The 25,724-nt window shown below is 52.0% G+C and overlaps 10 protein-coding genes across 10 annotated transcripts; 5 read left to right on the top strand and 5 right to left on the bottom strand.

Annotated features, from left to right (window-relative positions):
* Positions 1 to 266: 266 nt before the first annotated feature.
* BGZ61DRAFT_445307 (major facilitator superfamily transporter) lies at positions 267 to 2,135 on the bottom strand. Its single transcript, XM_046245067.1, has 4 exons — positions 1,683 to 2,135; positions 1,594 to 1,627; positions 960 to 1,542; positions 267 to 907 (listed from the first exon to the last, which is right to left on the bottom strand). The coding sequence occupies exons 1-4, from the start codon at positions 1,969 to 1,971 to the stop codon at positions 350 to 352; spliced, it is 1,464 nt and encodes a 487-aa protein (XP_046108604.1). The 5' UTR covers positions 1,972 to 2,135; the 3' UTR covers positions 267 to 349.
* Positions 2,136 to 4,200: 2,065 nt separating this feature from the next.
* Positions 4,201 to 6,012, top strand: BGZ61DRAFT_344277 (glycoside hydrolase superfamily; the record flags this gene model as incomplete). Its single annotated transcript, XM_046239682.1, has 1 exon — positions 4,201 to 6,012. One exon carries the CDS (start codon positions 4,201 to 4,203, stop codon positions 6,010 to 6,012), a length of 1,812 nt encoding a protein of 603 aa, XP_046108603.1.
* Positions 6,013 to 6,135: 123 nt separating this feature from the next.
* BGZ61DRAFT_445304 (alternative sulfate transporter) lies at positions 6,136 to 8,404 on the bottom strand. The gene is made up of 11 exons (XM_046245066.1): positions 8,214 to 8,404; positions 8,083 to 8,151; positions 7,924 to 8,026; positions 7,800 to 7,867; positions 7,669 to 7,740; positions 7,468 to 7,611; positions 7,158 to 7,410; positions 6,919 to 7,106; positions 6,798 to 6,861; positions 6,657 to 6,744; positions 6,136 to 6,596 (listed from the first exon to the last, which is right to left on the bottom strand). Exons 1-11 carry the CDS (start codon positions 8,330 to 8,332, stop codon positions 6,325 to 6,327), a joined length of 1,440 nt encoding a protein of 479 aa, XP_046108602.1. The 5' UTR covers positions 8,333 to 8,404; the 3' UTR covers positions 6,136 to 6,324.
* A 1,200-nt stretch (positions 8,405 to 9,604) lies between these two features.
* BGZ61DRAFT_491357 (tRNA synthetases class I (C) catalytic domain-containing protein) lies at positions 9,605 to 12,112 on the bottom strand (the record flags this gene model as incomplete). The annotated part of the gene is made up of 3 exons (XM_046250418.1): positions 9,605 to 10,630; positions 10,680 to 11,825; positions 11,882 to 12,112. 3 exons carry the CDS (start codon positions 12,110 to 12,112, stop codon positions 9,605 to 9,607), a joined length of 2,403 nt encoding a protein of 800 aa, XP_046108601.1.
* Positions 12,113 to 12,669: 557 nt separating this feature from the next.
* BGZ61DRAFT_345238 (S-adenosyl-L-methionine-dependent methyltransferase) lies at positions 12,670 to 14,238 on the top strand (the record flags this gene model as incomplete). Its single annotated transcript, XM_046239769.1, has 1 exon — positions 12,670 to 14,238. One exon carries the CDS (start codon positions 12,670 to 12,672, stop codon positions 14,236 to 14,238), a length of 1,569 nt encoding a protein of 522 aa, XP_046108600.1.
* A 1,044-nt stretch (positions 14,239 to 15,282) lies between these two features.
* Positions 15,283 to 15,792, top strand: BGZ61DRAFT_529056 (uncharacterized protein; the record flags this gene model as incomplete). Its single annotated transcript, XM_046253347.1, has 1 exon — positions 15,283 to 15,792. The coding sequence occupies one exon, from the start codon at positions 15,283 to 15,285 to the stop codon at positions 15,790 to 15,792; it is 510 nt and encodes a 169-aa protein (XP_046108599.1).
* Positions 15,793 to 17,217: 1,425 nt separating this feature from the next.
* On the bottom strand, positions 17,218 to 20,851 carry BGZ61DRAFT_474450 (uncharacterized protein; the record flags this gene model as incomplete). Its single annotated transcript, XM_046248579.1, has 2 exons — positions 17,218 to 20,197; positions 20,253 to 20,851. 2 exons carry the CDS (start codon positions 20,849 to 20,851, stop codon positions 17,218 to 17,220), a joined length of 3,579 nt encoding a protein of 1,192 aa, XP_046108598.1.
* Positions 20,852 to 21,902: 1,051 nt separating this feature from the next.
* On the top strand, positions 21,903 to 22,393 carry BGZ61DRAFT_491354 (uncharacterized protein; the record flags this gene model as incomplete). Its single annotated transcript, XM_046250417.1, has 3 exons — positions 21,903 to 21,950; positions 22,034 to 22,094; positions 22,155 to 22,393. The coding sequence occupies 3 exons, from the start codon at positions 21,903 to 21,905 to the stop codon at positions 22,391 to 22,393; spliced, it is 348 nt and encodes a 115-aa protein (XP_046108597.1).
* A 352-nt stretch (positions 22,394 to 22,745) lies between these two features.
* BGZ61DRAFT_344202 (uncharacterized protein) lies at positions 22,746 to 24,635 on the bottom strand (the record flags this gene model as incomplete). The annotated part of the gene is made up of 1 exon (XM_046239676.1): positions 22,746 to 24,635. One exon carries the CDS (start codon positions 24,633 to 24,635, stop codon positions 22,746 to 22,748), a length of 1,890 nt encoding a protein of 629 aa, XP_046108596.1.
* Positions 24,636 to 24,653: 18 nt separating this feature from the next.
* On the top strand, positions 24,654 to 25,317 carry BGZ61DRAFT_445295 (uncharacterized protein). The gene has a single exon (XM_046245065.1). It carries the CDS (start codon positions 24,998 to 25,000, stop codon positions 25,181 to 25,183), a length of 186 nt encoding a protein of 61 aa, XP_046108595.1. The 5' UTR covers positions 24,654 to 24,997; the 3' UTR covers positions 25,184 to 25,317.
* The last annotated feature ends 407 nt before the right edge of the window (positions 25,318 to 25,724 follow it).

The following is a 25,724-nucleotide window of genomic DNA, read 5'->3' as shown; positions in this document are numbered from 1 at the left end:
TTCGAGGCATTGTCGAGAAATAGTCCATTATCTTGGAGACTGGCGACACGCACCACATTGGGAGCAGAAACTCTCATCAATCTCCACCCGCAGAGGCGCCGCCAACGGGTCCTGTCCTGGGTTTAGTATTTAAGTACACTGGAAGTTTTACTGAGGCTGCGTTGAGCGTTGTTGAACGCTTTGGTTGCTTTACTTTTACATACTACATGTTCGTGGCTGTACTACCTCTCTCACGCATGGCATTCGCGAATGTCTTCCTTTTGATGTAATAGAAATAATATGCTTTTGATTCGCCAATTTAAAAAGTATAGAGTGCATGTTAATACTATTAATCCACATTTGTCTGGATTTATACCTTTGCCAGAGAGAAGATGGCCAGCCCTGTCTTTCGCGTCTTGACTGCCCTTGCCGCAGCAATGAATACCGTCGCCAACACCATTGAAGTCCCTGAAAAGACTTGTGCGCCAACATATTTACCCCCTTGAGAACTGATGATTGCTCCAGCTATGGGCGAACCCGTCAACGTGGCAAAGCTCACGATCGTAAAGACCATGCCCATTCGCGTCCCCTGCTTCTGCGGGTCTGCTGTGAGACTCGTCAGACCAGCAGGGAACACACTTTGGACACCGCCAACTGCAATGCCATAGAAACTGGCCCACACGTACAAGCCTGCAACGGAATCGACGGCGGCCCAGCAGTACATGATCAAGCCCGCTACTAGTGTGCAGCTCATGTATACGTTGACGGGACCGATTTTATCTCCGATATATGCAGGAATAACCCGACCAGGGCCACCGATACCGTTGAGAACTAGGAGTAGGTCTAGCGAGGAGGAGTAGGACATGCCGAGGATATCGCGAGAAAATGCGGCGAGATAGTGAAATGCGAAATATGTCGACCAGAATGCCTATCCTCTCCGTCAGCGTCAAAGATCGAACCTGAAGGAACAAATACCTTACCAGGTAGGCGCCGATGGCATAGAAAGTGTATTCTAAGTCTCTGAAGGCTGCCCACTCGACCAACGGCCCTGCGCTGCGGGGTGGGATTCGCGACTTCATGAAGAAGCCGGCCAAGATGAGCGTCGCGAACTGGATCAAGGCTATGGAGCGAATCGTCCATGCGAACCCAATCTGGGGAAGGAGTTGCCTCACCATGCTTGGGAAAATTAGTCCACCTGTGGTACTGCCGGCTGCGGTGAGGCCAAAGGCAAGTGATCGTTTCTTCGCAAAGTAGGTCGAAGTGACGGCCATGCACGGGCAGAAGAGGAGGCCGTTGCCGAGGCCCACGCAAATGCCTTGTGCAAGAAAGAACTGCCAGTAGGTGGAACAGAAGGAAGTCATCAACGTGCCCAAGCTGACGAGTATAACGCCCACGATGTATAGAGGGCGGAAGTAGCCGGCATCGGTTAGACGGCCCGCGAAGGTGCCAATGAAGAAGAGGAGGAAAACCTCAAATGAACCGATCCAAGAAATATCCGCGGGCGGGCGGTTCAGCTTGTCCATGTAGTACGGCTGAAAGACACCGAAAGAATTAATGATACCCCTAGACAGTGTTAGGAACAGTCTTCCTCCTGGAGTATTTGGGGGCATCTACCAAGTATCCATCATTACTAGATGCGTGCTAAACACTGCGAGGTCATTTAGTAGCCGTGCTAGAGTCCACGTGTAGACATGACTACTCACCAACCATCCAAGCTCTCAAGCCTCCGTCAGGCGGTGGTTCAATCACGGCGCTTCGTCGCGAACGTAGCCTGCTCAGGACTGTGCCAAGAGTGCTCATCCTTTCAAGGTCCTGTGCCGGCTGGTTTGATGTGTCTCGTACATCGTCGTCATCGTCATCCTGCTCATTATCTGAAGTAGACGAAGGGAGCGGTTGTTCTGTCACTTCTCGTCGCTTCTCAATGTCTTCTTGGTGCTTCTCCGAGCCCCCACTTGAACCGTGGGGCGCTGGAGATGAGGTTTTGCCTGACATTGTGGATCACGGAACGAAGCAGCGAGTACAGAGAGTAATACAGGACAGCAAAGGATCAAGAAGACTCAAAACACATGGGAACGGCCAAGAGCATTAAATGGGCTACGCGACGAGTTCCATCGGGCAGCAATGTTGATGTTGGACGAACGAATGCTACCCCAAACCCCCAAAGCCCCCGAACTTTTCATGACGACGGCGTCGCTTAATACCATTTTTTTCGTAAGATTATTAATGGCGGCACCAACTGCTTTCGGAAATCCGTGGGGGAACCTTTCCCGAGAGCGGAGAATATTTCTTAGTGATTCATTAATTGAACTGGGCCGGGTCACAATTGCTTGTAGTTGTAAGGCGCCGAACCGCCCGTTTGGTATATGACTTCCAGATGCAGAAGAAGAACCAACAACCCGGTTCGCTTATCCGGGGTGGCCTTCTTAATTTGAAGGTCTTGCTGTGAATTGAGTAAGAAAGAGCGAAAGCTTACCTGTTCGTCACCTGGTTAATTGCCGATACCTGGAGCGTCGTGAAGCTCACAATAAGGTCGAGATCCCGGTATGAAACCCGGCCACTATTTCCGAAGACCGAATCAAAATCACGAACGAATCCGGGGCAAATCGCAATTGGATTCCGTGTGTCGGTGAACCTAATTGCCATGATCTCACCCGACTTTGCTTTAAATCAGATCAAATCAATAGTTCGAATCCGACTAGATTGACACTAGACTCCGGAATGATGCTGATTGAACCAGCTTGAGAGCCTGAGCGTCTCTATGACCCGAGGCGGAAGCCGACCGGGTCCGGCTCGGAATGGCAGTACTAACCACTCTGACCGTATCCACATTTCGCTTTTCCGAAATGAAGAGCCGGCCGAGGAGGAGAGTTGGGGAATAACCCACAGAGACAAGACGAGGAGGGACTAACATGCGAGGTAGGCAGAAAGATGACGGATCCCTGGAAAGGCCCGAACTCGAGACATCCAACTTACATATGTTGTTGGGTGATTGAGCGGATCCAACCATGAACAGATCCAGTCCAAAAGTCCGACGATTCCATCTCGTGATGCTTCATTACCCGAAGTAAACCCATCACGGAACGACGGAGCATTCATGAACACCGCGGAACCAGCAAACTCCAGTGCGGAACCCCACATCATGCATGGTTCTCCTCAATCACGGTCCATGGCCCATGGGGAAACGTCTGCACATGTGCCCCGGATCCTGCTTTCACAAACATCACGATCCTCTAGTCTCCACACCCTCGATCCCTGTGATACCCTCAGTAGGCCCGACTGTTCACCCCACACTTACCCAAGAAACATCCCACCATGTGGCAGCAAGCCCGCTACAAGGACGTTTACTGACAAGTCATGAGCATATTTGTGGTGACCGTCTCGCTGGGAGCCACTCAGTGCCCGCATTGATCCCCTTATTGATCCCCTTGTCTGGTTATACGCGTGAAGGTAGCCGGGCTCGGGAAGTGGCGGGAGGGGTTCCCCACGAGCATGAGTCTATCCTTATTTTAACCGTTGGAGGATCGGCACTCGTTGTACATGGTATCGGGACATTTGTGTCATCTTTCGGCAAATTGGTAGTAACTGCTGTAAGTGTCGCGGATGTTGCTGCTATTGCCTCAGAAGTTGTTAGTCTTCCATTGAGTTAAGATCGAGTGTAAACGCTTCGCAGAGAATGGAACTCCCCTCCACAGCCTCTCAAATCAACTAGAAAGTCTGTATAATGCCCTCCGCGGAGCCTCCGGGTTGCTCAGACGATCTTCCACGTCGTCAATCAACCCCATGCCATTGACCGATCCGCACGCGGTCGTCCTAACCTCTTTCGAGGTCTTCATCGATGCCCCGGCCTGCAACTTTGCGCCGACACAAGGCCGACGTCACGTCCCGTGGCTACCACTGAATGCGGGTCCCATCACCAGCTTTTAGCAACTTTGGAGAGGGGCTTGACTCGGGGAAGAAGATCAGTGTTGTGGGTCTTTGAAGTTGACTTTAGATGGCTTGATGAACAGTGGTCGGGAATTGACTTAAAAGGAGGATGTATTCCCACCTCCTATTATGGCTTTTAATATTAGCATCCTCGGCTTAAACCTGCAGTTAAATCCTCCTGCTTTTCTTGCTGGTCGTCTTTGAAGCACCGTCATCATCATGTGGACTGCCGCTTTCACATTGGCACTCGCGGCTATGCCTGCAGTCACATTGGGTGCTGCTCGCCGCCCTCACTGGATGAATCGCCGGGACGAAGCTCTTCCTGTGTACAGGAACTCCTCTTATTGCGTGAGTGAGCGTGTTGAGGATCTCATCGGGCGCATGACCCTAGAAGAGAAGGCTGGTCAGATGTTTCAGCAGATGCTCTTCGTAGGGGAGAACAACACTCTGTTCCAAGGTGGCGGCGGGTACAACAGCACCAAGGTTGCCATCGGCGACATGTATATGACGCACTTCAACCTCGTCGCAGACATTGAAGACGCTCAGGCGGTGGCAGAGTTTACCAACCTCATCCAAGAAACCGCATTGCAGACCCGCCTTGGTATCCCAGTCACACTCTCCACGGACCCTCGCCACAGCTTCACTGAGCATATTGGCACTGGATTCCAAGCCGGCGTCTTCTCGGAGTGGCCAGAGTCCCTCGGTCTAGCTGCGCTCCGTGATCCCGAACTCGTCAAGAAGTTCGCCGAGGTTGCGCGTGAGGAATACATCGCAGTTGGCCTCCGTGCTGCCCTCCACCCCCAGGTCGACCTCTCAACGGAGCCTCGCTGGGCTCGTATCAAGGGAACTTGGGGTGAAGATGCCACCCTTACCAGTGAGCTCTTGGTGGCATACATCAAGGGGTTCCAGGGAGAAGAGCTCGGCCCCTACTCCGTCTCCACCGTCACCAAGCACTTCCCCGGCGGTGGCCCCTTGGAGAATGGCGAGGATTCGCACTTCAACTATGGGAAAAACCAGACGTACCCTGGAAACAATTTCGACTACTTCTTAACTCCCTTCAAGGCCGCCATTGCCGCTGGTGCCAGGCAGATGATGCCTTACTACTCCCGCCCCATCGGCACCAAGTACGAAGAGGTTGGCTTCTCCTTCAACAAGGGAATCGTAACAGGACTCCTGAAAGAGGAGCTCGGTTTTGAGGGCATCGTTCTTACGGATTGGGGCTTGATCACCGACGCCGAGATGGACGGAGGTATTTTCGAAGCGCGAGCGTGGGGCGTTGAGCATCTCTCTGGCTTGGAGCGGGCAGCTAAGATCCTCAACGCTGGCTGCGACCAGTTCGGCGGCGAAGAGCGTACCGATCTTGTTATCCAACTGGTCAATGATGGTATCATCTCCGAGGAGCGTATTGATACGTCGGTCCGAAAACTCCTGCGTGAGAAGTTTATCCTTGGTCTCTTTGATAACCCATTTGTCGACCCGGAGGCTGCTGCTAGAATCGTCGGAAACGACTACTTTGTTCGTCTTGGCGAAGATGCGCAGCGTCGATCCTACACGCTGCTTTCTAACAAGGACAGCATTCTACCTCTGACAAACCTCCCCGAGAAGACAAAGTTCTACATCGAGGGCTTCAACGCGACTTTCATCGAGAACCGAAACTTTACTGCCGTCGAAACTCCCGAAGAGGCCGACTTTGCGTTGCTCCGCCTCACAGCACCTTATGAGCCTCGATATGGTGTCTTCGAGGCAAACATGAACGCCGGATCGCTTGCGTACAACTCCACTGAGCAGAAACGCCAGGCGGCTATTTATAACACCGTGCCCACGATCGTCGACATCATCCTGGACAGACCCGCTGTCATCCCCGAAGTTGTTGAGAAGGCCGCTGCTGTGCTGGGAAGCTATGGCAGTAGCACCGAGGCATTCCTAGACGTGATTCTGGGAGAGAGCAGCCCCGGAGGAAAGTTGCCATTCGACCTACCTCGCTCAATGGAAGCCGTCGAGAACAACATGGAGGACGTGCCTTTTGACACCCGCAACCCGGTCTTCAAGTTTGGCCATGGGCTGAGCTATGCTAATAAGTGTGGGGATTCTGAAGCAAAATGCTCTTGAAGAAGTTGGACTGAGACCTAATTATGAAGACTGGGTTTTGAGGTTGCCATGGACTTATTGCCCCGGTTGAGCGATTTGTTCCTGGCGAAACAGTATGAGTGATGATTTAGAGTAGCTGGGTATGCCTCTCATAATAATATGTTATTCTTTGCAACTTGTGCATTCATTACTTGTTTAGGTGCGTGATCTGCTCAATCGCCCAAATCCAACTCCAATGCAATCCCCGGTTTGAATGGGCCATCAAATGCTTTAGTTGGTATCATGTGCTTGCAGGTATTGTGAAGCGCTCGGGTCGGTTCTAAGACGACTGGATCAAGGGAAGTACTTGAGGCCCTTTCGTGTAAACTTGCGACCGTTCAGGACAAAGTACTGCAAGTTCGCCACGAAAGAGCTAACCACGCCTAGGGTGACAAGTCCCAGAATGACACTCCAACCGATTGGGTAATGAGGTCCGTCTTTCGCTTGGAACAACTGGCTTCCAATGATTGCGCCCGTGTTGGCGGACATGATCATAATGGCCATTGTGAGAGATCGCTCTCCAGGAGAGCCGGAGTTTAACGCCACCCACGAACTATTGACAGGGTCTGTGGACATGTTAGAGGCAGCTCTAAAGTGCGGGCTGTTGGTATGGAGGTAGGACTTACGCCAGTTCTGGGCGAAGGAGAGGCCGCAAATCAGGACCGCAAGTCTTCGCTTTCCATCGGGCGAGTTGATTAGTAGCCTATTCCCAAGCTATCAATGTGTGAGTATGGATGCGAGGGTATGGGTTAGAATGATGCTCTTACCGTGAAGCACCAGAAGATCACCAAGCCGAAGAAGACCATTGGTCCACGGAGACGGATCTTATCACTATGAAGTCACTCGAGTGAGCAGAAATACTTATACATGGTGATGGAGGAGACTCACGCGATGGTTCCCCATACGATGTTAACGACCATGAGAATCCAGTAGCCAATGGAGACAAGGGCATTTGACTTCAATCTCTCGTACCCAAAGGAGCTAACGAGAGTCGGTGCATAGGAGCCCATTGTACCGGCTGGCGCAATGCATGAGATGGTAAGGACAATATGGGGAATGAGTTTCCAATTGGTGAACTGAGATCGTTAGACGTTGTCATGACTTCGAATGGGCAAGATTATACATACCACATTCTTCAACTCTTGTCGACTAATGTTGACTTTGACGTTAATTTTGGATGGATCGTTGATCATGATCCTCTTTGTGAGGATCTTTGCTTCCCTCTCGGTGAAGATGCGTAACCCCAGGAGTGAAACGGGGTTGGCGGTGCTCTGTGGGAAAAGCGAAAGAAATAGGATTCCGACAACGACAGTAAACATGCCCTCGATAAGGAACATCCACTGCCATCCGGCGAGACCGGCAACTCCTCTCATGTGTAGACTAATTTCGCGTGTCAACGGAGACTTCATAGATGTATGCAAATTTGGAAGGACTTACATTCCGTATGCGAGTAGGCCAGAGCACCCAGACGCCGTCATGCTACCAATAAAGTACCACGAAAATCTCTTACTCGTCTCCTCGTTCTTGTACCAGCGGGTGATGGTGTAAAGGCCTGCTGGGATAAATCCAGCCTCGCAGAGACTATCTGCTGTTAGAATGGCTGCCCTACATAGACCGAGACTAGAAGTTGCAACTCACCCCAAGAGAAGTCGGGTTATGAGGAAGGAGGCCAGGCCGTTCTGGAAAGCCTGGAATGTGGCAACGAACCCCCTAAGGAATATGTGAGATCTTGAATGTAATTGGGTATGTGGGTGGTTTGTAGAACTTACCATGCTACAATCTGGCATCCGATCCAGAGTGAAGGACCGACTCTGTATAGAATGATGTTGCTCGGGATCTAGTTTTACGTTATTATTCATCGGCACTGTGACACTTGAGAGGTCGTGGACTTACTTCGAGAAGCACGATGCCGAGTGAGAGAAGTTGCTGTCCAACGTTGAACTGGGCCTGAGTTATACCAACATCCCGGAAAAAGTAATCCGTGAGAGCATTGCCACTGCGTGAGAGTGTCAGCAAAGCGACTCCTAGACGCGGGACAGGGGGAGCAAATACATGTTTCCACGGTCAAGTTGCAGGGCAAAGAAGCCGAGAATCAAGAGCGGCATAATGGTTCTGTCGAGCCTAAGAAGAGCAATACGTGTTAGCAGAGGCACAGAATGACATGATGAAGGGAGCATCCTCACTTGCGAACCAGGGACTTCTCCTCCTCGGGCGTCCACTCGACGTCAATGCTGTCAATCTCGCTGAAGCTGCCGCCATTCTGGCCGTCAGACACAGCCTCGACTCCCTCGAATTTGTCCATCTGGGGCAGAAGCTGATACTGGGCACGACCAGAGCCACTAGGAGAGGAACTGGAGGTTGAATTGGAAGCCGGGGCACAACGGCGAGTATCACGAAGCTCCAAAAGTCCAGATACGGCACCACACGGGCGACGGCCTCCTCTTATTATTCCCGTCCCATGCCAGGGTCGTCGCTCGGGCCGGATCGCATCCCACGTTGCGACGACCCGTGCAGCGATGGCCCTGTCCACACGAGCCCCAGCAGCATCACCACCATGGCCGTCTCCACGCTGCAGTACATGCAGCGCCATGGCACAACGAGGCTAGCCCGCCAGAGATTTCGCCTCGTACCGCTGGCGACGGCGACTGGCGAATTGCGCGTGCTGCGGGCCCGTTTACGCGGAATCCGTGACGTTTCGGTCGGTTGTAGAGGACAGATGGTGTGTCTTACGCCTGAGACGGCCCATGTGTGCCATCTCCCATCGCTGTCACGCAATCGGCCACAGGGACCAAGGCGGAGTGCATACCCACCTAGACATCCCAGACATCCAGGGTAGGATACTGGAGACGTTGCTATCTCACCGTCGCCGTAAAATCGCCCACGCGTTCCAGTCCTTGCGGATCGCATCTCGTTGAAGTGTCGGGGTCTCTCGAGAGACGCAGGTGGTGAGGTGTTGTCTCGCTAGATATTGATCCAATTGATGTGTTGCAGGGTGTCCTAGTCTAAAATCCGCCCTCAACGCCATCTATACATCCTACACCTTCATCGAATATTCTCCTCTTTCTTTGCCTGCATAAAACATCACCGAGGCTGTAACAACTCCAGAGCATATCTCGGGGAGTCCATCTCGGGGAGTCCATCTCGTCGTGTGCTTCGGGGAAACCAAGGTCCAACTGACTGCCGATATCCACTGCCCCAGCATCTCCCCTGTTCATGCGTTTTCTCGCAATTCCTCATCCAGGGTTTGCATCGCGCAATCGATAGCACTACGTACAAAGCGGTAGCCGTTCGCACATCCACCTTACCCACATGCAGGGATCCTTGCAGCGGCTGTAGCTCCAGATTCGCAATCCAGAGTATTGGGTCCATGGCACCGTTCGGTGCCATACGAGTGACACCGCAGTCAAAGCAGCCCATTTCCACGAACGCAGATGACGTACCAACCAATTGAAGTGAATGATGAACCCCGGTTGGCTCCAACATGACTGAACATATCAACCGCTTTTTTTGGTCCTAAGAATGGTTTCTCTAATTCGTCACGGACAATCGCCACCTCGGGCTCACAGATACTCGCTTACAGCAGGCCTTTCGCTTTGAGATCCTCATGCGCCTTCTTCTGGCGGTCCCACTGCTTCTTCAGCGTCTTGAGCTGACTCTTGGGCACATCACTGCCGTCCTTCGTCTTAGTGGGCATTCCCTGCTCATCCCAGGCGCTATACCTCTCGTCGTTCTTGAACATCTCCTCCGGAGGAACCTTGGCCTTTTCACGCGCCTCCAGGTCCGCCTTCTCCCTCGCCAGACGGGCCTCCTCCTTCTTTCTCGCCTTCTCTGCCGCGAGCGCCGCCTTCTCCTCGCGGGCTGCAATGAGCTCCGCCGCGGGAATAAACTTGATCAGGGAGGGTTGGTTGTCTGGCCGGTCATCCAGGTAGACACCCAGGTTAGTAAAGTCCTGGTCGCGAATTCGGTCAGTCAATACTAGAATCGCCTTCTTCGTTTCAGGAGCCTGGCTGCCGACAATCTGGCGGAGTTCGTCACGGATCTTCGACACGACACGCAAGTATGGCAGAGCCAGTTGCTCCGGGTCGCGGGAGCCGCTGGCAGCTACAGACTCAAACTCTGCGATAGGATCCTGTCCGAGCAGAGTCGAGATGGTTGAGTTTTCAAGCGAGAGACCAGCGAGATCTGCCTTGACCTTGGTGAGGATCTCCGCATAGGGTTCTACGGCCGTCTTGGGCTCCACATCGGCGGCAATAACAGTTGCCCAGCCAAGGCCGTTGTACGGAGGCTTGGCATTGGCGTCCAGTCCGAAAATGCCAACAATCTTGGTAATCCATCGGGCCATTGCCTCTAGCGCCGTGAGGTCTGCATCCTTGTTGTCCTTGAGATGGATGTTGGCCGTGTTGACCAACTTCAGAATAACAGCCATGGCTCGGGGGGTATCAAACGAGTTGGCCAGGGCAGCCTCAAACTCCTGTTTAGCCTGCTCGAGCTCACCGAGGAGGCCCTCGGTCGGCTTGTTATCCGAGTTGATGGAAAGCGACTGGATGCCGCTAGTAATGCCAGCTTCGGCAAGTAGGGACTTGGTGTTGATGAAAAAGTTCTGCTCTTGGTTAGTTGTGATGCTTGAGAAAGGGCGGTACAGTACATACGCTAATGGTGGATTCCCAATTCTCACCCTGCAGTCTCATGTCAGGGGAAATTTCCACGCCGTCGTTCCATCGACCCAGAAGGAAGACAATCCGCATGCCTCGCGACGTGTACGTGGAGGACAAAGCATCCTGAATAGTCTGAAAGTTCTTCAACGACTTGGACATCTTGGAGCCCGAGATGGAAAGGTGGCCCATATGGAGGAAATAGTTGACCCAGGTGTGCTCACCCTTCGAGTGGTCGCAGAAGTAGGCCTCACTCTGCGCCAACTCATTGTCGTGGTGGGGGAACGCTAGATCAACACCGCCAGAGTGAATGTCCATCTGAGCTCCCAGAACATCAGACGCCATGACGGAGCATTCAATGTGCCACCCAGGACGGCCGTCTCCCCACTTGCTAGGCCAGAACGGCTCGCCAGCCTTGGACTTCTTCCAGAGCGCAAAGTCGCCAGGGCTCTTCTTACCACCCAGGTTCTTGGACAGCGAGCCCTCACCCTCCTCCTGAAGAGACTTGTCGTTCCTGTTGTCGGGGCGCAATCGTGCATAGGTGTTTCCGGCCTGCTCGAACGCTGTAATGTCGAAATAAACAGACCCTTCGGACTCGTATGCGAATCCCTTGTCGGCAATCCTCTCGACGAACTTGGCGATTTGCGGGACGTAATCGGTGACTCGTGTGATGACGTCAGGGCGAAGAACATTGAGGGCATCCATGTCCTCCATGAAAAGATCCTCCATGCTCTGGGTGAGATCCGTGAACATGGTCTGGTCGCGGGTGTCGATGGTCTCCTTGTAGAGGGAATCGAGGTAGGGGAGCAGGATATCGTCTGTGCCGGGGAATATGCTGCTTCCATTGATGGCATCAACGGCATTGTTCATGTTGTTAAGGTGCATCTTGACCTTGGCTTCATCATCGCCCGGCTTTCCCTCGCCAGAGATGGTTCCTCCAGCCAACACCCCACCATATCCAGCCTCCTTTCGCACAGTGTAGTTGGTCGTATCGAGTTCCTCGCCATCCTTGAGCAGCAGTGGCAGGCTGCTCTTGGCATATGCTCGGAAAGCGGAGAGGGCGAGCTCGCGAAGCTCTTCGGCCGAGTACGTCTTTTGTTTTTCGAGTTCCAGTAGGCGTTGTCGTCGGGCCTTGATGATGATCTGCCAGCCGTTTAGATTGGTCGCATGACCCCTGATCACTGAGACACAGCTCGTACCTTGTCATCAATATCAGTGATGTTCATAACGAAGTTGACGTCGAAGCCGAAGTAGTGCATCAGAATGCGACGGATGATGTCAGTCGAGACATAGTTGCGTGCGTGGCCCAGATGGCTCTTGTCGTAGACGGTCGGTCCGCAGGCGTACCAAGACACCTTTCCAGCCTCGATGGGCACGAACGGCACCGGTGCGCCGGGCTTGAGCGAGTTGTAGAGCTTCAACGACTCCATGGTACGGAACGAATAGCTGCGATGGATGAGTCTCAGTCGGGACAGCGGGGTGGGGATTCGAATGCGTGGATGAAGCCGCAAGAGATTCATCCAGGACGCGCAAGGACGAGAGGATCAAAAGAAGAGACAATGAAAGAGGAGGAGAAAGGGAAGGGAGCGAAAGGGGGAGACGAGGGTATCTTGAGGAGAGCAAGAGTCAAAGCGGCGGGTGGGTAAGAGTCAAGCTGTCGATTTTGAGTCACGACGAGTCCAGGGCAACCACGCCAGCGCCCAAAATTCAAGACCCCTCCCTCACCACCTGGTGCCCTGCAGCACCCAGCACGCACCTAAATGTTAGTGGGTCCAGGGAACTCCCCGCCTCTCAGCCTTGCCAATCGCAAGCTCTAGCGGGTCATGTACGCTGCCCCTCACTAAATTTCCAGTGGGGCCTGTGCTAAACTTCTTCAGCCTTGCGTAAGCTAGCCTGTCGAAATAATTTTCCCAGCCTCAAGATCCACGACAGGCATTCTTCGCTATCGACAACTGTACCCGACGTGAAGGGTCCTAATACCGCGACAATGGCCCGGCCATCGCCTTTCCTGGAGCCTGGCAGCGTTACCACGGCTGACAACCTTGCCATCGTTCTTCTTTCTCGCGACAATCTCCAGCCGATCACCCTCGAGGAGTCCAGCGGCGCGGTCGATGGCTATGCTGAAGGCACTATGCTGAATACCCGGTTCGGGTCTTTTCCGCACTCAACCCTTCTCAACATCCCATGGGGATCGCAAGTCCGTGCATCTGCAGTGGATACTGGGTCAAGAGGGCGGAAGCGCCGCCGGGAAGCCACCGACGAGGACACTCCGACGACGGGCCCCGACGATGAGGACAAGCAAACGACGTCAAAACCTGCCAAGAAGGCTGTCGCTGCCGCGAGTGGATTTATTCACATCTTGCGACCAACTCCCGAGCTCTGGACAAGCAGCTTGCCCCATCGAACGCAAGTCGTTTACACCCCCGACTACAGCTATATCCTACAACGCATTCGAGCGGTTCCCGGGACACGGATCATTGAGGCTGGCTCGGGAAGTGGGAGCTTTACACACGCATCTGCACGAGCAGTCTACAACGGGTATCCCCAAACCGAGACTGATGTGAAAGGAAAGGTCTTCAGCTTCGAGTTCCACGAGTCTCGATTCCACAAGATGCAGGAGGAGGTTGAGGGTCACAGACTCAGCGGGATCGTCCAGCTCACGCATCGCGACGTTTATCAGGGTGGATTTCTAGCCGGTGGCGAGTCTCCCAAGGCCACCGCTGTGTTTTTGGACCTCCCTGCTCCTTGGGAAGCCCTACATCACCTATCACGACAAAAGCCAGAAAAGCTCAAAGGCAGCGACAATGCGGAAAGTGGAGAGTGGCTGTCGCCGTTGGATCCGAAGCAGAGTGTTCACATTTGCACATTTTCCCCGTGCATCGAACAAGTTACCCGCACCATTGAAGAGATGAGAGTCCTGGGATGGACGGACATCGATATGGTTGAAATCGCGAACCGACGATTCAGCACCATTCGGGAACGAATCGGGGCGAATTTGCCAGCCGAAAAGGGCAATGTTCAAACGCCTGCCGATGTGAATGAAGCCGTGGATAGATTACGGCAAATCAACAAGAAGACGAAGGAGTTTCACAGGGCGCAGGCTCTCTCCACAACCAATTCGGCAGATGCGTCGGAAATGGACATCGATACGCCGCCGCCGACGTCCAATAAGGACAAGGCAAATGGCAAAGAGCCCATGAGCGAAGAGGATGCTAAGCCATGGATGTACGGTAGGCTTTACCACCGGGCCGAGGCGGAGCTTAAGACTCATACCTCGTATCTCGTCTTTGCTACCCTCCCACGCGAATGGAGCGACGAAGATGAGGCAGCGGCATCGGCCAAGTGGCCTTGTGGCAAGGAACGCAACATCATTGGAAGCCTTGACAAGCAAGTTCGAAGACAGCAAACACGGGAAAAGTTACAAGCGAAGAAGAAGCAGAAGCAGGAGCAGAAGCAAGAACACAAACAGGCGCAAAAGCAGAAGCAGGGAGACGATACCCAGGTCACAGAGGTGGAGGAAGCGGAGGCGGCGGAGGTGGTTGAGGCGTCGAAATAACAAATACCACCGCACCCTTGCGAGGCAGCTTGTAATTGTAACGACATTCATTGATGGTGTCTTTTTCGACAAATTGACTCGGTGCGACGACTCCATCTTTCCTGCCACACTGGTTCGCCACAACGAGACTGACACCTGCGAGTCATGGGGAATGAGTGACATTGTGAGCCCTCTCAGAGCCTCGTTGACTCATTACTGATGACGCAGGCTTCCCAACATGCTCACAAATGACAGTGTAATTCGTTCCTCGATTTTCCGCTAGTTCCATGCGGTTTGAGTGGTTCCTGGATTGGCATTGGGCATTTCTCCTGCAGCGCAACGTCAATTCAGCTTGAGAGATACGAGGCAACCGGCGAGGCAGACATTCTTGGGGCAATGCTTATCGGCCCAATTGGGCGTCTTGCATGCATTTCCAGCCCAACAGAATCCCAAAGACTCGCAGATGCCCCCATAGGTCGGTCCCTTGGTACGCGTCGTCGGTCACATCTCTCCCACAGCGTCTGACCTTGCTCGGTCGGCCAACTACGGCCAGGTGAGAGCCACACAGCTGCGCCAGCTTCTGGCTCGGGCCAAATGTCCAATCACGCTGGAATTGGGGTTGGACATGGAGGAGCCCGAACGCTGCCTGACGATGGATGGATGAGCTTTGGTCGTTTCAAGTCCCCACGGGTTTTCGAGCGCAATCGTCCATGCCGGTATTGAGCGCAATCAGGCTGCCAAGTGAGTACCGGTACAATGCAATTACAAGGGCCGCCACGCAAGGGATGCATCAATGTGGCTTTGACCCGATCCGGGTGACCCGTCCTGGGGGCTTATATATCTACTTTACGTCCTCACCGTCTGCACATTGTCATTTCCAATTGAAAATACCAAACAAACATCTTCCATACAATTTCGAAGAAAATATATTGGATTGCTTCCCGCTCTTTCTTCTGCACAATGGCCAAGCCTCAACAAAGCAATCGCGTCTCGCAACCCGGTCAAAAACACCAACCAACCGCCACCGCATCACAAGCTGCCACTGCAGTACCACCAGCACCAGCCATGGCATCCGGTCAATGGTCGGAATGGGCTCTTCATCCCTCGGGCTTACATTACTACCGAGCCCAAGACCTCCCATATGAAATCGCGGCACGAGTCGTGCCAAGCGCACGCAACTCAATCGTGGTAGACGCGCTGGGTCGATACATCCACTACGAGTTCATGGGCATCAACGAGGTCACCATGAGGCACTATTACCCTCCTCCGGCCGTGCAACCCTTTGTGTCCCTACCAGCCACCAACAGCGCCGTTGTTCCACAACAGCACCTCCAAGTTCCTGAGCTTGACGACGACGGAGAATCAAGGTGCTCAGGCGTGAGCGGTGAAGCCAGTGGCGGCCAACAGCCAATCATCGACATAGATACGACATCAGACGGGCTCAAATTTAGTTTCTCCGATGCCTCCGAGGACCATCCAATCGTACTGGACAAGAAAACCCGGAAGCGGCTGGAAGCCGAGAAGAAGAGGCGGGTGAATACGAAAGCCAAGGTCGACACGTGGCTGACATACTAGCCGTCGGTTATTGGGATCTTCTCAATGTGTATAACGGGTGAACTTTGCTACGCGCTGGTATTAATTATAATTTTTTAGGGGGCATCTGAGATTAGTCTGCGAATATCAAATCATCAATTGATCGACATTGATACTGAAACGTTCAACTTCCATAGCTTGATTGCTAACAAGTACATTTCCTTTACCGCTCATCCCCCACTGTGATTTATCTTGCCCACACAATCCATTCCTTATCCTCTGTTGCAAGATCCTGAAGATGGTCCGAATTTCAACCTGTCTAGACCAACCCTGCCTCGGGTGTCGTCAGATTATCCCACGTCGGCCCACCCAACGCCCAGCTTAAGAGTAATTCCAGATCAATGGCAAAAGTATGACGATATTAGGAGCGTAATCATACGTTTTGCGCGATTTCCGGAGTGGGAGGCCGTGCAATGGCTAGAGCGTGGGGGAGCTAGTTGCATGCATGATACTCAAGAAGTGAGGCTGACGAGAACCAGGATGTCAAAGTCACACAACCATGTTGAGCAGACTGCAAAAGCAAATTGAGTGGGACGCCTCAATGGATCGGAGCTTCCTATATTAGTCTCTCACTATATGTACTCAATGCTAACATTCTCGGATACGTTTAGACATTCGGTAGACGTCATGCAGTGGGAAGGTTGCAATTCAGTTAATTGGCCTCGTGTGCGATTAGCCTTTGCGTTAAGTCTCTCGTTATGAAGAGTCTCACAATTATCTTGTGGAAAGCTTCAAAAAAAGGAAGCACATCAATGCGGTCCAAGGGGTTTTTTTTTTGAACTATCGTACGATGCCATGTTCCTCATTTTGTATCAACTTGCCCTGCACGACAAATTATTTCTTTGTCATCTTGCAGGGAGGTAGGAGACATTTCTTTGTGCAGCTGGAATGGGAAACTTGAAGAATTATCTGCTTCAGAGTGAATCGACTTCTGTGTAGGGCATGCAAATGTGATTCCAAAGAGCTCGGTTTGTCCCAACTGCTGCCGCTAGACACTTACACTCCTCGATCACCCAGATTACCTCGTCGTTGTGACTGGCCCCCAGAAATGGGGCTCAAGCACGGCTACCAGTTCTACTATGAGCCGCCATAGCTAAGTCTAGTTTACTCTGAAATATTTCCGACTCAAGATCGATCGGCACTGTCTACAAAAGCTTCTAGCCCCCTTCTTAGAAGTACCAATGGCGATAATATTGATGTGATTGAACCTGCAAAATAGCCCGTATTGCATTTGGCAGTGCGCTGGCTTTTTGTAATACTCGGAGGCCTGTAACCTGAGAGCATATTTTCTGCGCACATTGAGTTGATACATTAATTCAAATGAGGCTTCCGGAGAATATTTGCACTTATGTGCCAATAGCGATACTCTTTACTTATTTGCCGTTTACATGCCTCTTCTTTATACTCTCAAAACCAAGATATAACCCAACTCATTATCCTATTCCTCGAGTTTCGCTCAGCCATGACTTGCTCATCAACCCTCTCCCCAACAGCGTCTTCTATGTCCTTAGCCCGCCGATCCTGCGGATGGGGCTTTATATTAGCGACTTTATCTACCAGGTATGATGGCAAATGCTTGCCAACAACCGCCAAGGGAGAAATCAGGGCTGAGCCAGAGGAAAGCCGAACTGGCTCATTGAGTACCATAGGATCTGCGCCGTGCCTGAGAAAAGTTTCCAAGATATGAGCCCAAGCTTCTGTACGTTTCTCCCACTGTGAATATGAGTATTCACCGTTTCTTGGTTGTGACGCATGACGAGGCGAAGTGAAGTGCGCGACTGCAGCCGCTAGAGCACTTTGCCATGGAGTTATGCCCTGCCATGGGAGATTTGGATCAGTTCCGCCATGAAGAATTCTGTCCACCGTTGCGGGATCGGGTGTTTTTTTGTAGGAGTCCCAAACTCCACTGGTAATCGAAAGAGCGCTCCAAAGCAAGTGTTGATTTATTTCTTGGTCGATGACGTTTCCAGATTCGAGTTTGAATTCAACGTAATGGCAAATTCCCATGTCCTTGGCTATGTTGACGAAAGTACTTCCCTCCCCCAAGGGCTTAATACCAGGAATCTCGATACCATAGGACCAGTGGTGCAGAAGCACCTCCTCAGGTTGGAGATGTGAGTCCAACTTGTGGTCTCCACGGAGCTTCGCAAATTTCGCTGCAATTTCATCTCGAGATGAAGGAACGGTTCCATTCTGCGCCCAAGACTTAGTCGCGACGCCACTCTCCAAAGCATCGAAATACTGAGGCAAAGAATCCTCGGAGCCCGAAAGTTCGCTGTACCACTCATCGCGGCCATCCAAATCAACCACTTTTGACTTTCCGATAACATGCTGGGACTCTTGAGGATTTTCGGCAAATTGTATGTCGCCAAACACATCCTCATAGTCACCTGATCCTGCTGCACATGGGGTCTCGTCAACAGCGGTTTCGTCGTCGTCTTCGTTCCAAAACTGAATTTCCGAGAGCCGGGATGATTCTTCTGGTTGAGATGCCCCAAATCGTGGCCTCGTGGTTGACCTTGATGAACTCGCCTCACGCCACTGATACGAGGCGACCGAGTCCAGCTGATCCATCAAAGCTGGGAAACCTATGTTCAGATCTGCCTCAGCCTCCTTGGCAAATACTAAGGCACTGTGTATGATGTTCATATCTAGGCGGAGTGTTGAACTACTGTTTTCAGTCTTCAGCTGCATAATGCATGATCTCAGCATTGATAGGTTGGGACTGAAACCGCTTCCCGCAGTGATGGAAAGGACCTCGCTCCATACTTCTGGTTTCGCAAGCCAGTCAAATACTGTTCGGTGAAGAAACAGAACTTTTGAATCCGGGGCAATATCGGAAAATTTGACGTCGGTAGACTCCATCAAGCCAGAACAAACACTTTTGAGCTCATCGTCCATATCCCGACACCTGATCGACATCTCCTCTTGGCTGAGGGGCTGTATTGGAGCATCTTCCGCTGGTATTTCACTTGAATCGCCGGCCCATGCTGCCCAAGACAAGTTAAGCAGTGTGACTTTGTTTGGTGAATGCGTTTGGGCAGCTCGAACAATTTGAAACATTCTCGAGGCCTTTGGGCGATAAATAGAATCGGTTCGTCTCAGCATGTGCGAATAGAGCTCGTAAAGGTCGTCAGGAAGTTCGTTCAGTCTCTCTTTGAGAATAGAAATGCGGTTCGAGTCGGATAAACCACGATACAGGGACTCGACAACAAGTTTGATCCACAGGAATATCCCATTGGCTTTGTTGACAATGTCACCAACCAGGGCGTCAACTTCTTTTGGGTTATGCAGACGATGCCTGACCATGTTCTTATGTGTGAGTAGTTTTGAGCGCACATAGTGTTCGATATCTCCTCGTGTCTGTTCATGAAGCTTCATGCCTGGGAACTTGGAAAAGGCTTGTTCGTAAGGCACCAGAGGTCTACTGGAGAGACAGAGCTTGATGTTAGGTGATCCGGAATATTCTTGAAGGAGAGAAATGATGTCGTAATCATCCCCATCATATTCATCAAGGCCATCAATGAAAAGGCACAACCTAGTCCTATCTTGTAGGCTGCGAAGCAAATCTCGAAAAATGCGCTTCAACTGTGCCATGGTCCAGTTAGTTGGCTCTGGAGATAGAAGGAGAGGGTCCTGTGGCATCTTAGCAGAGATATAGGCGTTCACTCTGCTACGCCAGACGCTCCACACGTCCGGCATGATCTGCTGGATCAGTTCTCGGTGGCGTTGGAAGATCTGGAATATGAGAGACCTCAGGAGACCGCACTGAGACTTTTGATCTTCTTCTCCACTATTCCAAAAGAAGAAGCCACAAGTCTCTGGTCGCATGGGACCAGCCCATTCTTCAAGTGCTTTGATAGTCTTCTCGTGCTCGAATATGTACCTCATCAGAGTTGACTTCCCGGACCCAAGTCTACCGCTGATCCAATATACTCCATGTCCGTGACGCAACCAGTCGAAAAAGCTGCTCCACGGTGCCGTGGAACGTCCATTCTCGTGATAGATCCACTCAAATGTGCCGCCGTGGGGGTTCTGAAGACGATCTTGGCGATCGGTGAGTGTCGTGAAAGATAGGCTCCCTAGAATCGCATTCTCAATCATGAGAAGTCGAAGTTCTTGCTCCACTTGAGAGTCTCCAGAAGAGTGTCCAAGGCCTTTACTCTTGGAGGTTGTCGTCCCTTTCGGATTCTGGAACGTGCCGACGGAGTTTGACGTTGGAAAGTTGTCGATTGCTTCAGACGTTTGAGAATCGATTATCCTCTTTGCCTCGAGTCGAAGCTGGCTTGCAAGTTCTTCCCTGGAGTTCAAGAAAGTGTCTACTATAAGCTGAGTGGACTGCGCGAGTTGGTTTGAATGCTGAAGAGCAAAATCATTGAGTGCAGTGCTGTCAAGCATTAGCATTTTGGATGTGTAAGAAAAAAGTCCGATGGTCACCATACCGCATGGAGTTCAGCATGCGAAACTCCAACTGATCTCTGAACTCTCGAAGAGTGGCCACCAATTTCTCGATTTCTTCCTCGTTCCATGAGGCCACAAGGGCTCTTCGAAAAGCATCCCATTTGTCAAATTTCATCCATCGTGGTATTTCAGTCAGTTTGAAATTATGTTGGAGTAGTACATGTTTCAAACGACCAGGGTTTGATCGGGTGGCGGGTTGAGAGTCCACATTGCTTTGCTCAGTCGTCATTTCCTTGCTCTCATTCTTCTTGCCAGCGTCAGGTTGGACTTTCAACATTTCGAGGCGCCGCATGAGGTCTTCTGCAATCTCTACACATCTCTCACAAATATGGTCCAGGGATTTCTTGTCCTCGAAAGCGTCTATGTTATATAAAGGGTCGCCACATTGTGTCGGGGTGGGGGGCTGTTGTCTCTTCAGGCTCTGGGATAGAGTGAGAAGATCTGCTGTGATCAGTTCGATGTCAACGTTTTCGGTTAGAGCACCCTCGGCAGATTTGTATATCTTTCGGGACTTTGCAAGTAATTTGCTAGAAAAGTCGACGAATGCGATCACACTTGTCGCAACAGTGAGGGCGTCCATTTTAGGACTTGATAGAACCAGTAGAAACTGTCAGCAAGCGTGGGGGAACGAATGTCTGACTTAGGCTAGAGGACAGGGTTTTCAACCTTACTTGTAGCCGTAAATTACAATGTCGCTTATTGTTGGGTCTTGTATTTCTCGACCTTCTTGATCTACGCGCAGCCAACATCGGCGCCGGATCGCTGCTGTGTTCCAATCATGCAATGTCAGGCGATCTATCGTGGCGGAGCGCCCACCAATGAATTTCGAATATAGGTTGCACTCCGGGGCTATGCAAATGTGCATATCCGCTGAGGCTTATTACACGCTTTGCAACCTCTCTGTCACTGAGCCGCCTCAACGTGCAGGTGGATGGTAACGTGTGAGGTCTACGCCACGTCCAACAGACCCAGCCACTGATTAATTGGGGAATTACGGAGGACCAAATATTTTATGTTCCTCTGCAGACAGAATGGATGATCCTATATCGGTGAGCAGTAGTGAAGATGAAGGCCGGTGACTTTTCCCCCACTAGCTGTAGATAATTATTCTTGCTCCTGTTCCGTCTGCTTTCAATAGGACTATATACACATTGTGAAATGTACAGAATTTATTGTGACGCATGTGAAACGAAACCGAATCTATTTTGAATGACTTTCCGGAAATAAATGACTTCAGCATCGAGGAACAAACCTCGCGCCAACGGTCGGGCGAGCTGTGAGATGTTTCAGATAATTTGTTATAACAGGAATATAAATGCATTGATCTTAGTTGGAATACTTGTTCCACTGTCCATTTACTCAGTTTGAGGCCTCTCGCATGCTCCTCACTTAATGAGGCAGACGGAGTGCAAAGATCAGGATAATTACACTGTGTATCGGAGCTGTGCCATTGGTATTTGTACAGTATCTATCCTTCTTCTGCACTGTCATCTTTTTCTTCGGGTCGGATTAACTATTCCACGCTACACCTCCAATCCGTTACGCCCAGCCAATTTTCACGACATCACCAAGCTTCACTCCGCTCGGCCTTCCCTCACACGCGACAGCTCAACCCCGTCCACGCCGCAATCATGACGTCCACAATCGGCATCCCGATCAAGCTCCTCAACGAGGCCCAGGTATGTCTGCCCTCAAAACCCCCAGTCCCTTTGCCAGCTCCTCCAGAATCCCCAGCATGAGCTAACCAGCCTCCCCGCTACAGGGCCACATTGTCACCCTCGAAATCACCTCCGGCCAGACCTACCGCGGCAAGCTCCTCGATGGCACGTACACCCCCAGATCCCCACCCGCGAGACGCTCCAGCTAACATGCGCCTCACATAGCCGAGGATAACATGAACGTTCAGCTCAAGGACATCACCGTAACGGCCCGCGACGGCCGCGTCTCTCACCTCGACCAGGTGTACATCCGCGGCTCCCACGTGCGCTTCTTCATCGTCCCCGACATGTTGCGCAACGCCCCCATGTTCCGCAGCCGCAATGTCCGCGGTCGCGGTGTTGGTCTGGCTCGTGGTCGTGCGACAGTCAGTCGTGCGCGCGCGAGTGGACGTGGAGGACGGTAAACGAACCAGCGAGGCTTGGACGTTGAAGGGGATGTGGAGTGGGGGGATGTGCTTGGCGTTCAGGTTTAATGGGTCATTTCGAAGAACATTTGCTGTGGAATCGTGGGATAAAAAGCCTGGCTGCGATACCAGTCTAGAGTACCGGCACTGTTGGAGACGCGCATGGGACCCGCCAGGGTCGGGAGAGGCATCATCAGGAGCATCGCGACGCGCATGTCCTGGAGGCAGTTATACTTCTGCCGAGATTGAGTAGACTACAAATAAGAAGGCGTATGTCCACGCCTGGTATCTCCTCACCGTCTATGGGCTCATTGATTCCTTTTGCTCTTGTAACGTACATTGCCCCATTGGCCTACTTCATGCGGGACAGCGCATCCTCTGCCGTAGCCACCATTTTTCGCACCTTATCGAACTGCTCGGTTCCCTCAACCGACGCCTTGACTGGCTTGCCACCGTCCAGCACCTCTGCCACGCTCTCTTCGGCACCCCTCACGGCTTTGCGGCCTTCTTCACGAACTTCACCCTCCCAGAACCCACGGGCACTCTCCCACTTCTTCTGTAACCGGCTCAGACTCCACATGATTCCGAGTGCTGCCACAGCACCGGCCTCGAAGATAGTGGATGAGAACGAGGATACATAGAGCAATCCAGCTAGGGATGTGGTTATACCGGAAGTTCCCAGAGACTGCAAGACAAGCCTCTGAGCCAGAGCCTGGAGAGCAGGGATGGTCTCATTCTGGAGGTATCGGCGGGTGAAAGCGATGTGGCCAGGCCATTTAGGGAGCGCGGATGTGGGGATAACAGAAACCATGGGAGTCAGCACTCCGGAGCCCAGCTGCTTCGGTGCATCACTCTCAGATACGGGTTGAGGGTACTTTGGAGATGCCTGAGCAAACTCCGCGATTTGACCCGTCAAGTAGACGAGCTCTTGCTCAGCAGTAGGTAGGAATCGCTGGCTGAGCATGTCGTTGGTGAGCATCGCAACATCGTCAACTCTCCAGAACAACTGCCACCAGCCCAGTTTACGCCATCGGTGACCTGTGAATGCTAGATCAAGCTCGTCTTGGAGCTCCGCATGTGCCTTCTGTGCCCACGCCGCGAGGCCCTCATTGAGACCTTTGGAAACCACAGGCGAGGAAGTGGACGAATTCAGTGTCTTGGATAGTTTTCCGGACTGCTCGGCCTGAATTGTTGCCAGTGTATTCTGGAGGAGAGAGGTAACAAGTTGTCGCACCACGGGTTTAGTGGCGTCGTCCGAGGTAGTGAGGCCAGACTTGAGCCACGTGGTGAGGGCAGGTAGGTTGCTTTCAGACCAAAGATGATTGTATTCCATGGCGTTTTGAGGGCCTTGGCGGAAAAGACTAACACCCTTGTCGGCGAGTGAGACATCAAAGACTTCAAAGGCAGCCTCAAGCTGCTCCGTATTCACACCCTTCAGGTCAACGGCCGTCAGAATAGACTCCTTTCCTTTTAAAACCGACAATGGCGTAAGGTTCACTGCTCCCATAAGGCCATCGGCAACTAGGAGCGATTTGTGGACCGGCGTTGTCACGGGTGTGACCCGATTTTCGGCTGAGGGGATATTGACTGTTGGGACAAGTAGTGCGTCCTCTATGCCCTGGACAGATGTGTCTCCCGCATACGCCGTCGGTGCGTGAACTTGCATGAACAGGAGCTCCAGGTTGAGGCCATTCCACTCGACAGACGAGACCTGGATCTCGCTCAAAAGTTTCGTCTTGGAGATGGTCAAGCCACCCTCTTGCTTGGGAGCCGGCCCAACGCGGATAATGAGCGGGTTCCTTGGGTCATGATCTTTCAATTTCCGCTCCCACTCCTCTTCGTCCTTAAGGGGATCTGCCAATAGAACCCTCAAGACTTTTTTTGCCGTCACTGCAGCATCTGAGCTATTCGCGAGTCCCAAAATCGCGACCCTCACGGATTCCCGGCCGGGTGTCTGTCGCAGACCCTGGAGGGCCAATTGAAGCCTCGAGAGGTTTACAAAGGCCGGCGCATGCTTCTGGAGATCTAGTAAAGCCTTCTCAAGCTCTTCGCGTGCGTTGGCCGAACTTGCAGTTGTCGACTGGAATCGTCGGGATATGTCGTCGCGGCGGGATCTTGAGCGTGCGCGGCCGGTCGGGGCGACGGAGCAGAAGGGACATATCGATGCGCCCTGCTGCTTTTGAGGTCGAATTAGAGCCCGAATGCTCCCTCCGCGGGGGAAGCCTGGCCGTCGGGAAGCCATTTGCTGATGGGATGACGAGGGTGGATTTACCGGAAGCTCTGCAAGACAGCTCCGATGTCTTAGGCCGGAAAAGGCCCGGCAAAACCCGGAGCTCTGATTTATCTCCACCCAGCCGAGCTGCCATTCTCGTTGTTTAACCACCTCGATCAGCTTTCTGGTTCCATCTCGAAGAATCGGCCCGCGTTGGAATTTTTACGTTTATACAAATATCTTATTCATTTTTTTTCCCTCTCTTTAATAGAAACAATTTTTTGTTGAAATTATTGCTGGGCAGGTGGCATGCTGTCAACTAAATCTCTGCCCTGTCCGCAGAAGGCTTTCCGGACCCGACAGGAGTGTCTTCACTAATAAGTACTTGACTTATGGGACATGAGTTGCCAAAAATGCAGCAACCTAACACCACCATCATTCTAGGAAAATTTAGCGACGAAAACTCAGGGAGAGTGGCACCTACGGCCATGAAAAATATGGAGTTGGATTTACAGAGCGTCCGACAAAGGATTGTCGGGGCGGTATTGTGTAACAGGCTAGAAGCTGTGGTCAATTGATGGGATAATGTACCAGGATCGCCATGAGATGGCCTCTGTTTGATCCATCCTTTATTTTTTCCGAGGTATTCTTGAAACTGGATCTGCCCTGACACTGGGCCCAGAGAATATAGCAATGCGGAACAAGACTGCTCTCAAATTGAACCTTTAACCGGCAATTGCCCTGGCTAAACCTCATCGCCTAGCCGATCACCATCCCTACATGGATTGACACTCATCGGAGAAAAGAGACAAGTCTACATGCTACTTAGACGCTGTCACTTGTGCTTTTCGGTGTGCTAGAGCCGGATGTTTTCAGGGGTCCAGACCCCATCCATCCCGCCAATAGCCAGAAACGGTAAACAGATCGTCAAGGAATCTGAGCACACACACCACCAGACCGCGAAATGGGGCTGTACGGGGCAAGTGTTTTTCGTCGGGCTTCTTTCAGATTAGTGCAGCGAGTAAATGGAGTATAATTCGAATTTCCCAGCCGTTGTCCGATGTAATGTGCAAAGCGATGATTCATGACTCTTCCGTCAACCGATCTGGTGGGCGTGGC

This window comes from Ilyonectria robusta (assembly GCF_021365365.1).
Source record: "Ilyonectria robusta strain PMI_751 chromosome Unknown BGZ61scaffold_4, whole genome shotgun sequence".
NCBI lineage: Eukaryota > Fungi > Ascomycota > Sordariomycetes > Hypocreales > Nectriaceae > Ilyonectria > Ilyonectria robusta.
Note: the sequence above shows the minus strand (reverse complement) of the source record. Positions and strands in the feature narration are given on the sequence as shown.

Coding starts and splice junctions, on each gene's coding strand:
- BGZ61DRAFT_445307 (XM_046245067.1), bottom strand. CDS start 1,971: ATGTCAGGCAAAACCTCATCTCCAGCGCCCCACGGTTCAAGTGGGGGC. Junction 1,628..1,682: donor CTTGAGAGCTTGGATGGTTG/GTGAGTAGTCAT, acceptor ATGACCTCGCAG/TGTTTAGCACGCATCTAGTA. Junction 1,543..1,593: donor CTAGTAATGATGGATACTTG/GTAGATGCCCCC, acceptor AACACTGTCTAG/GGGTATCATTAATTCTTTCG.
- BGZ61DRAFT_445304 (XM_046245066.1), bottom strand. CDS start 8,332: ATGGACAAATTCGAGGGAGTCGAGGCTGTGTCTGACGGCCAGAATGGC. Junction 7,612..7,668: donor ATAACCCGACTTCTCTTGGG/GTGAGTTGCAAC, acceptor AACAGCAGATAG/TCTCTGCGAGGCTGGATTTA. Junction 6,745..6,797: donor TGATCTTCTGGTGCTTCACG/GTAAGAGCATCA, acceptor ACACATTGATAG/CTTGGGAATAGGCTACTAAT.
- BGZ61DRAFT_445295 (XM_046245065.1), top strand. CDS start 24,998: ATGGGACATGAGTTGCCAAAAATGCAGCAACCTAACACCACCATCATT.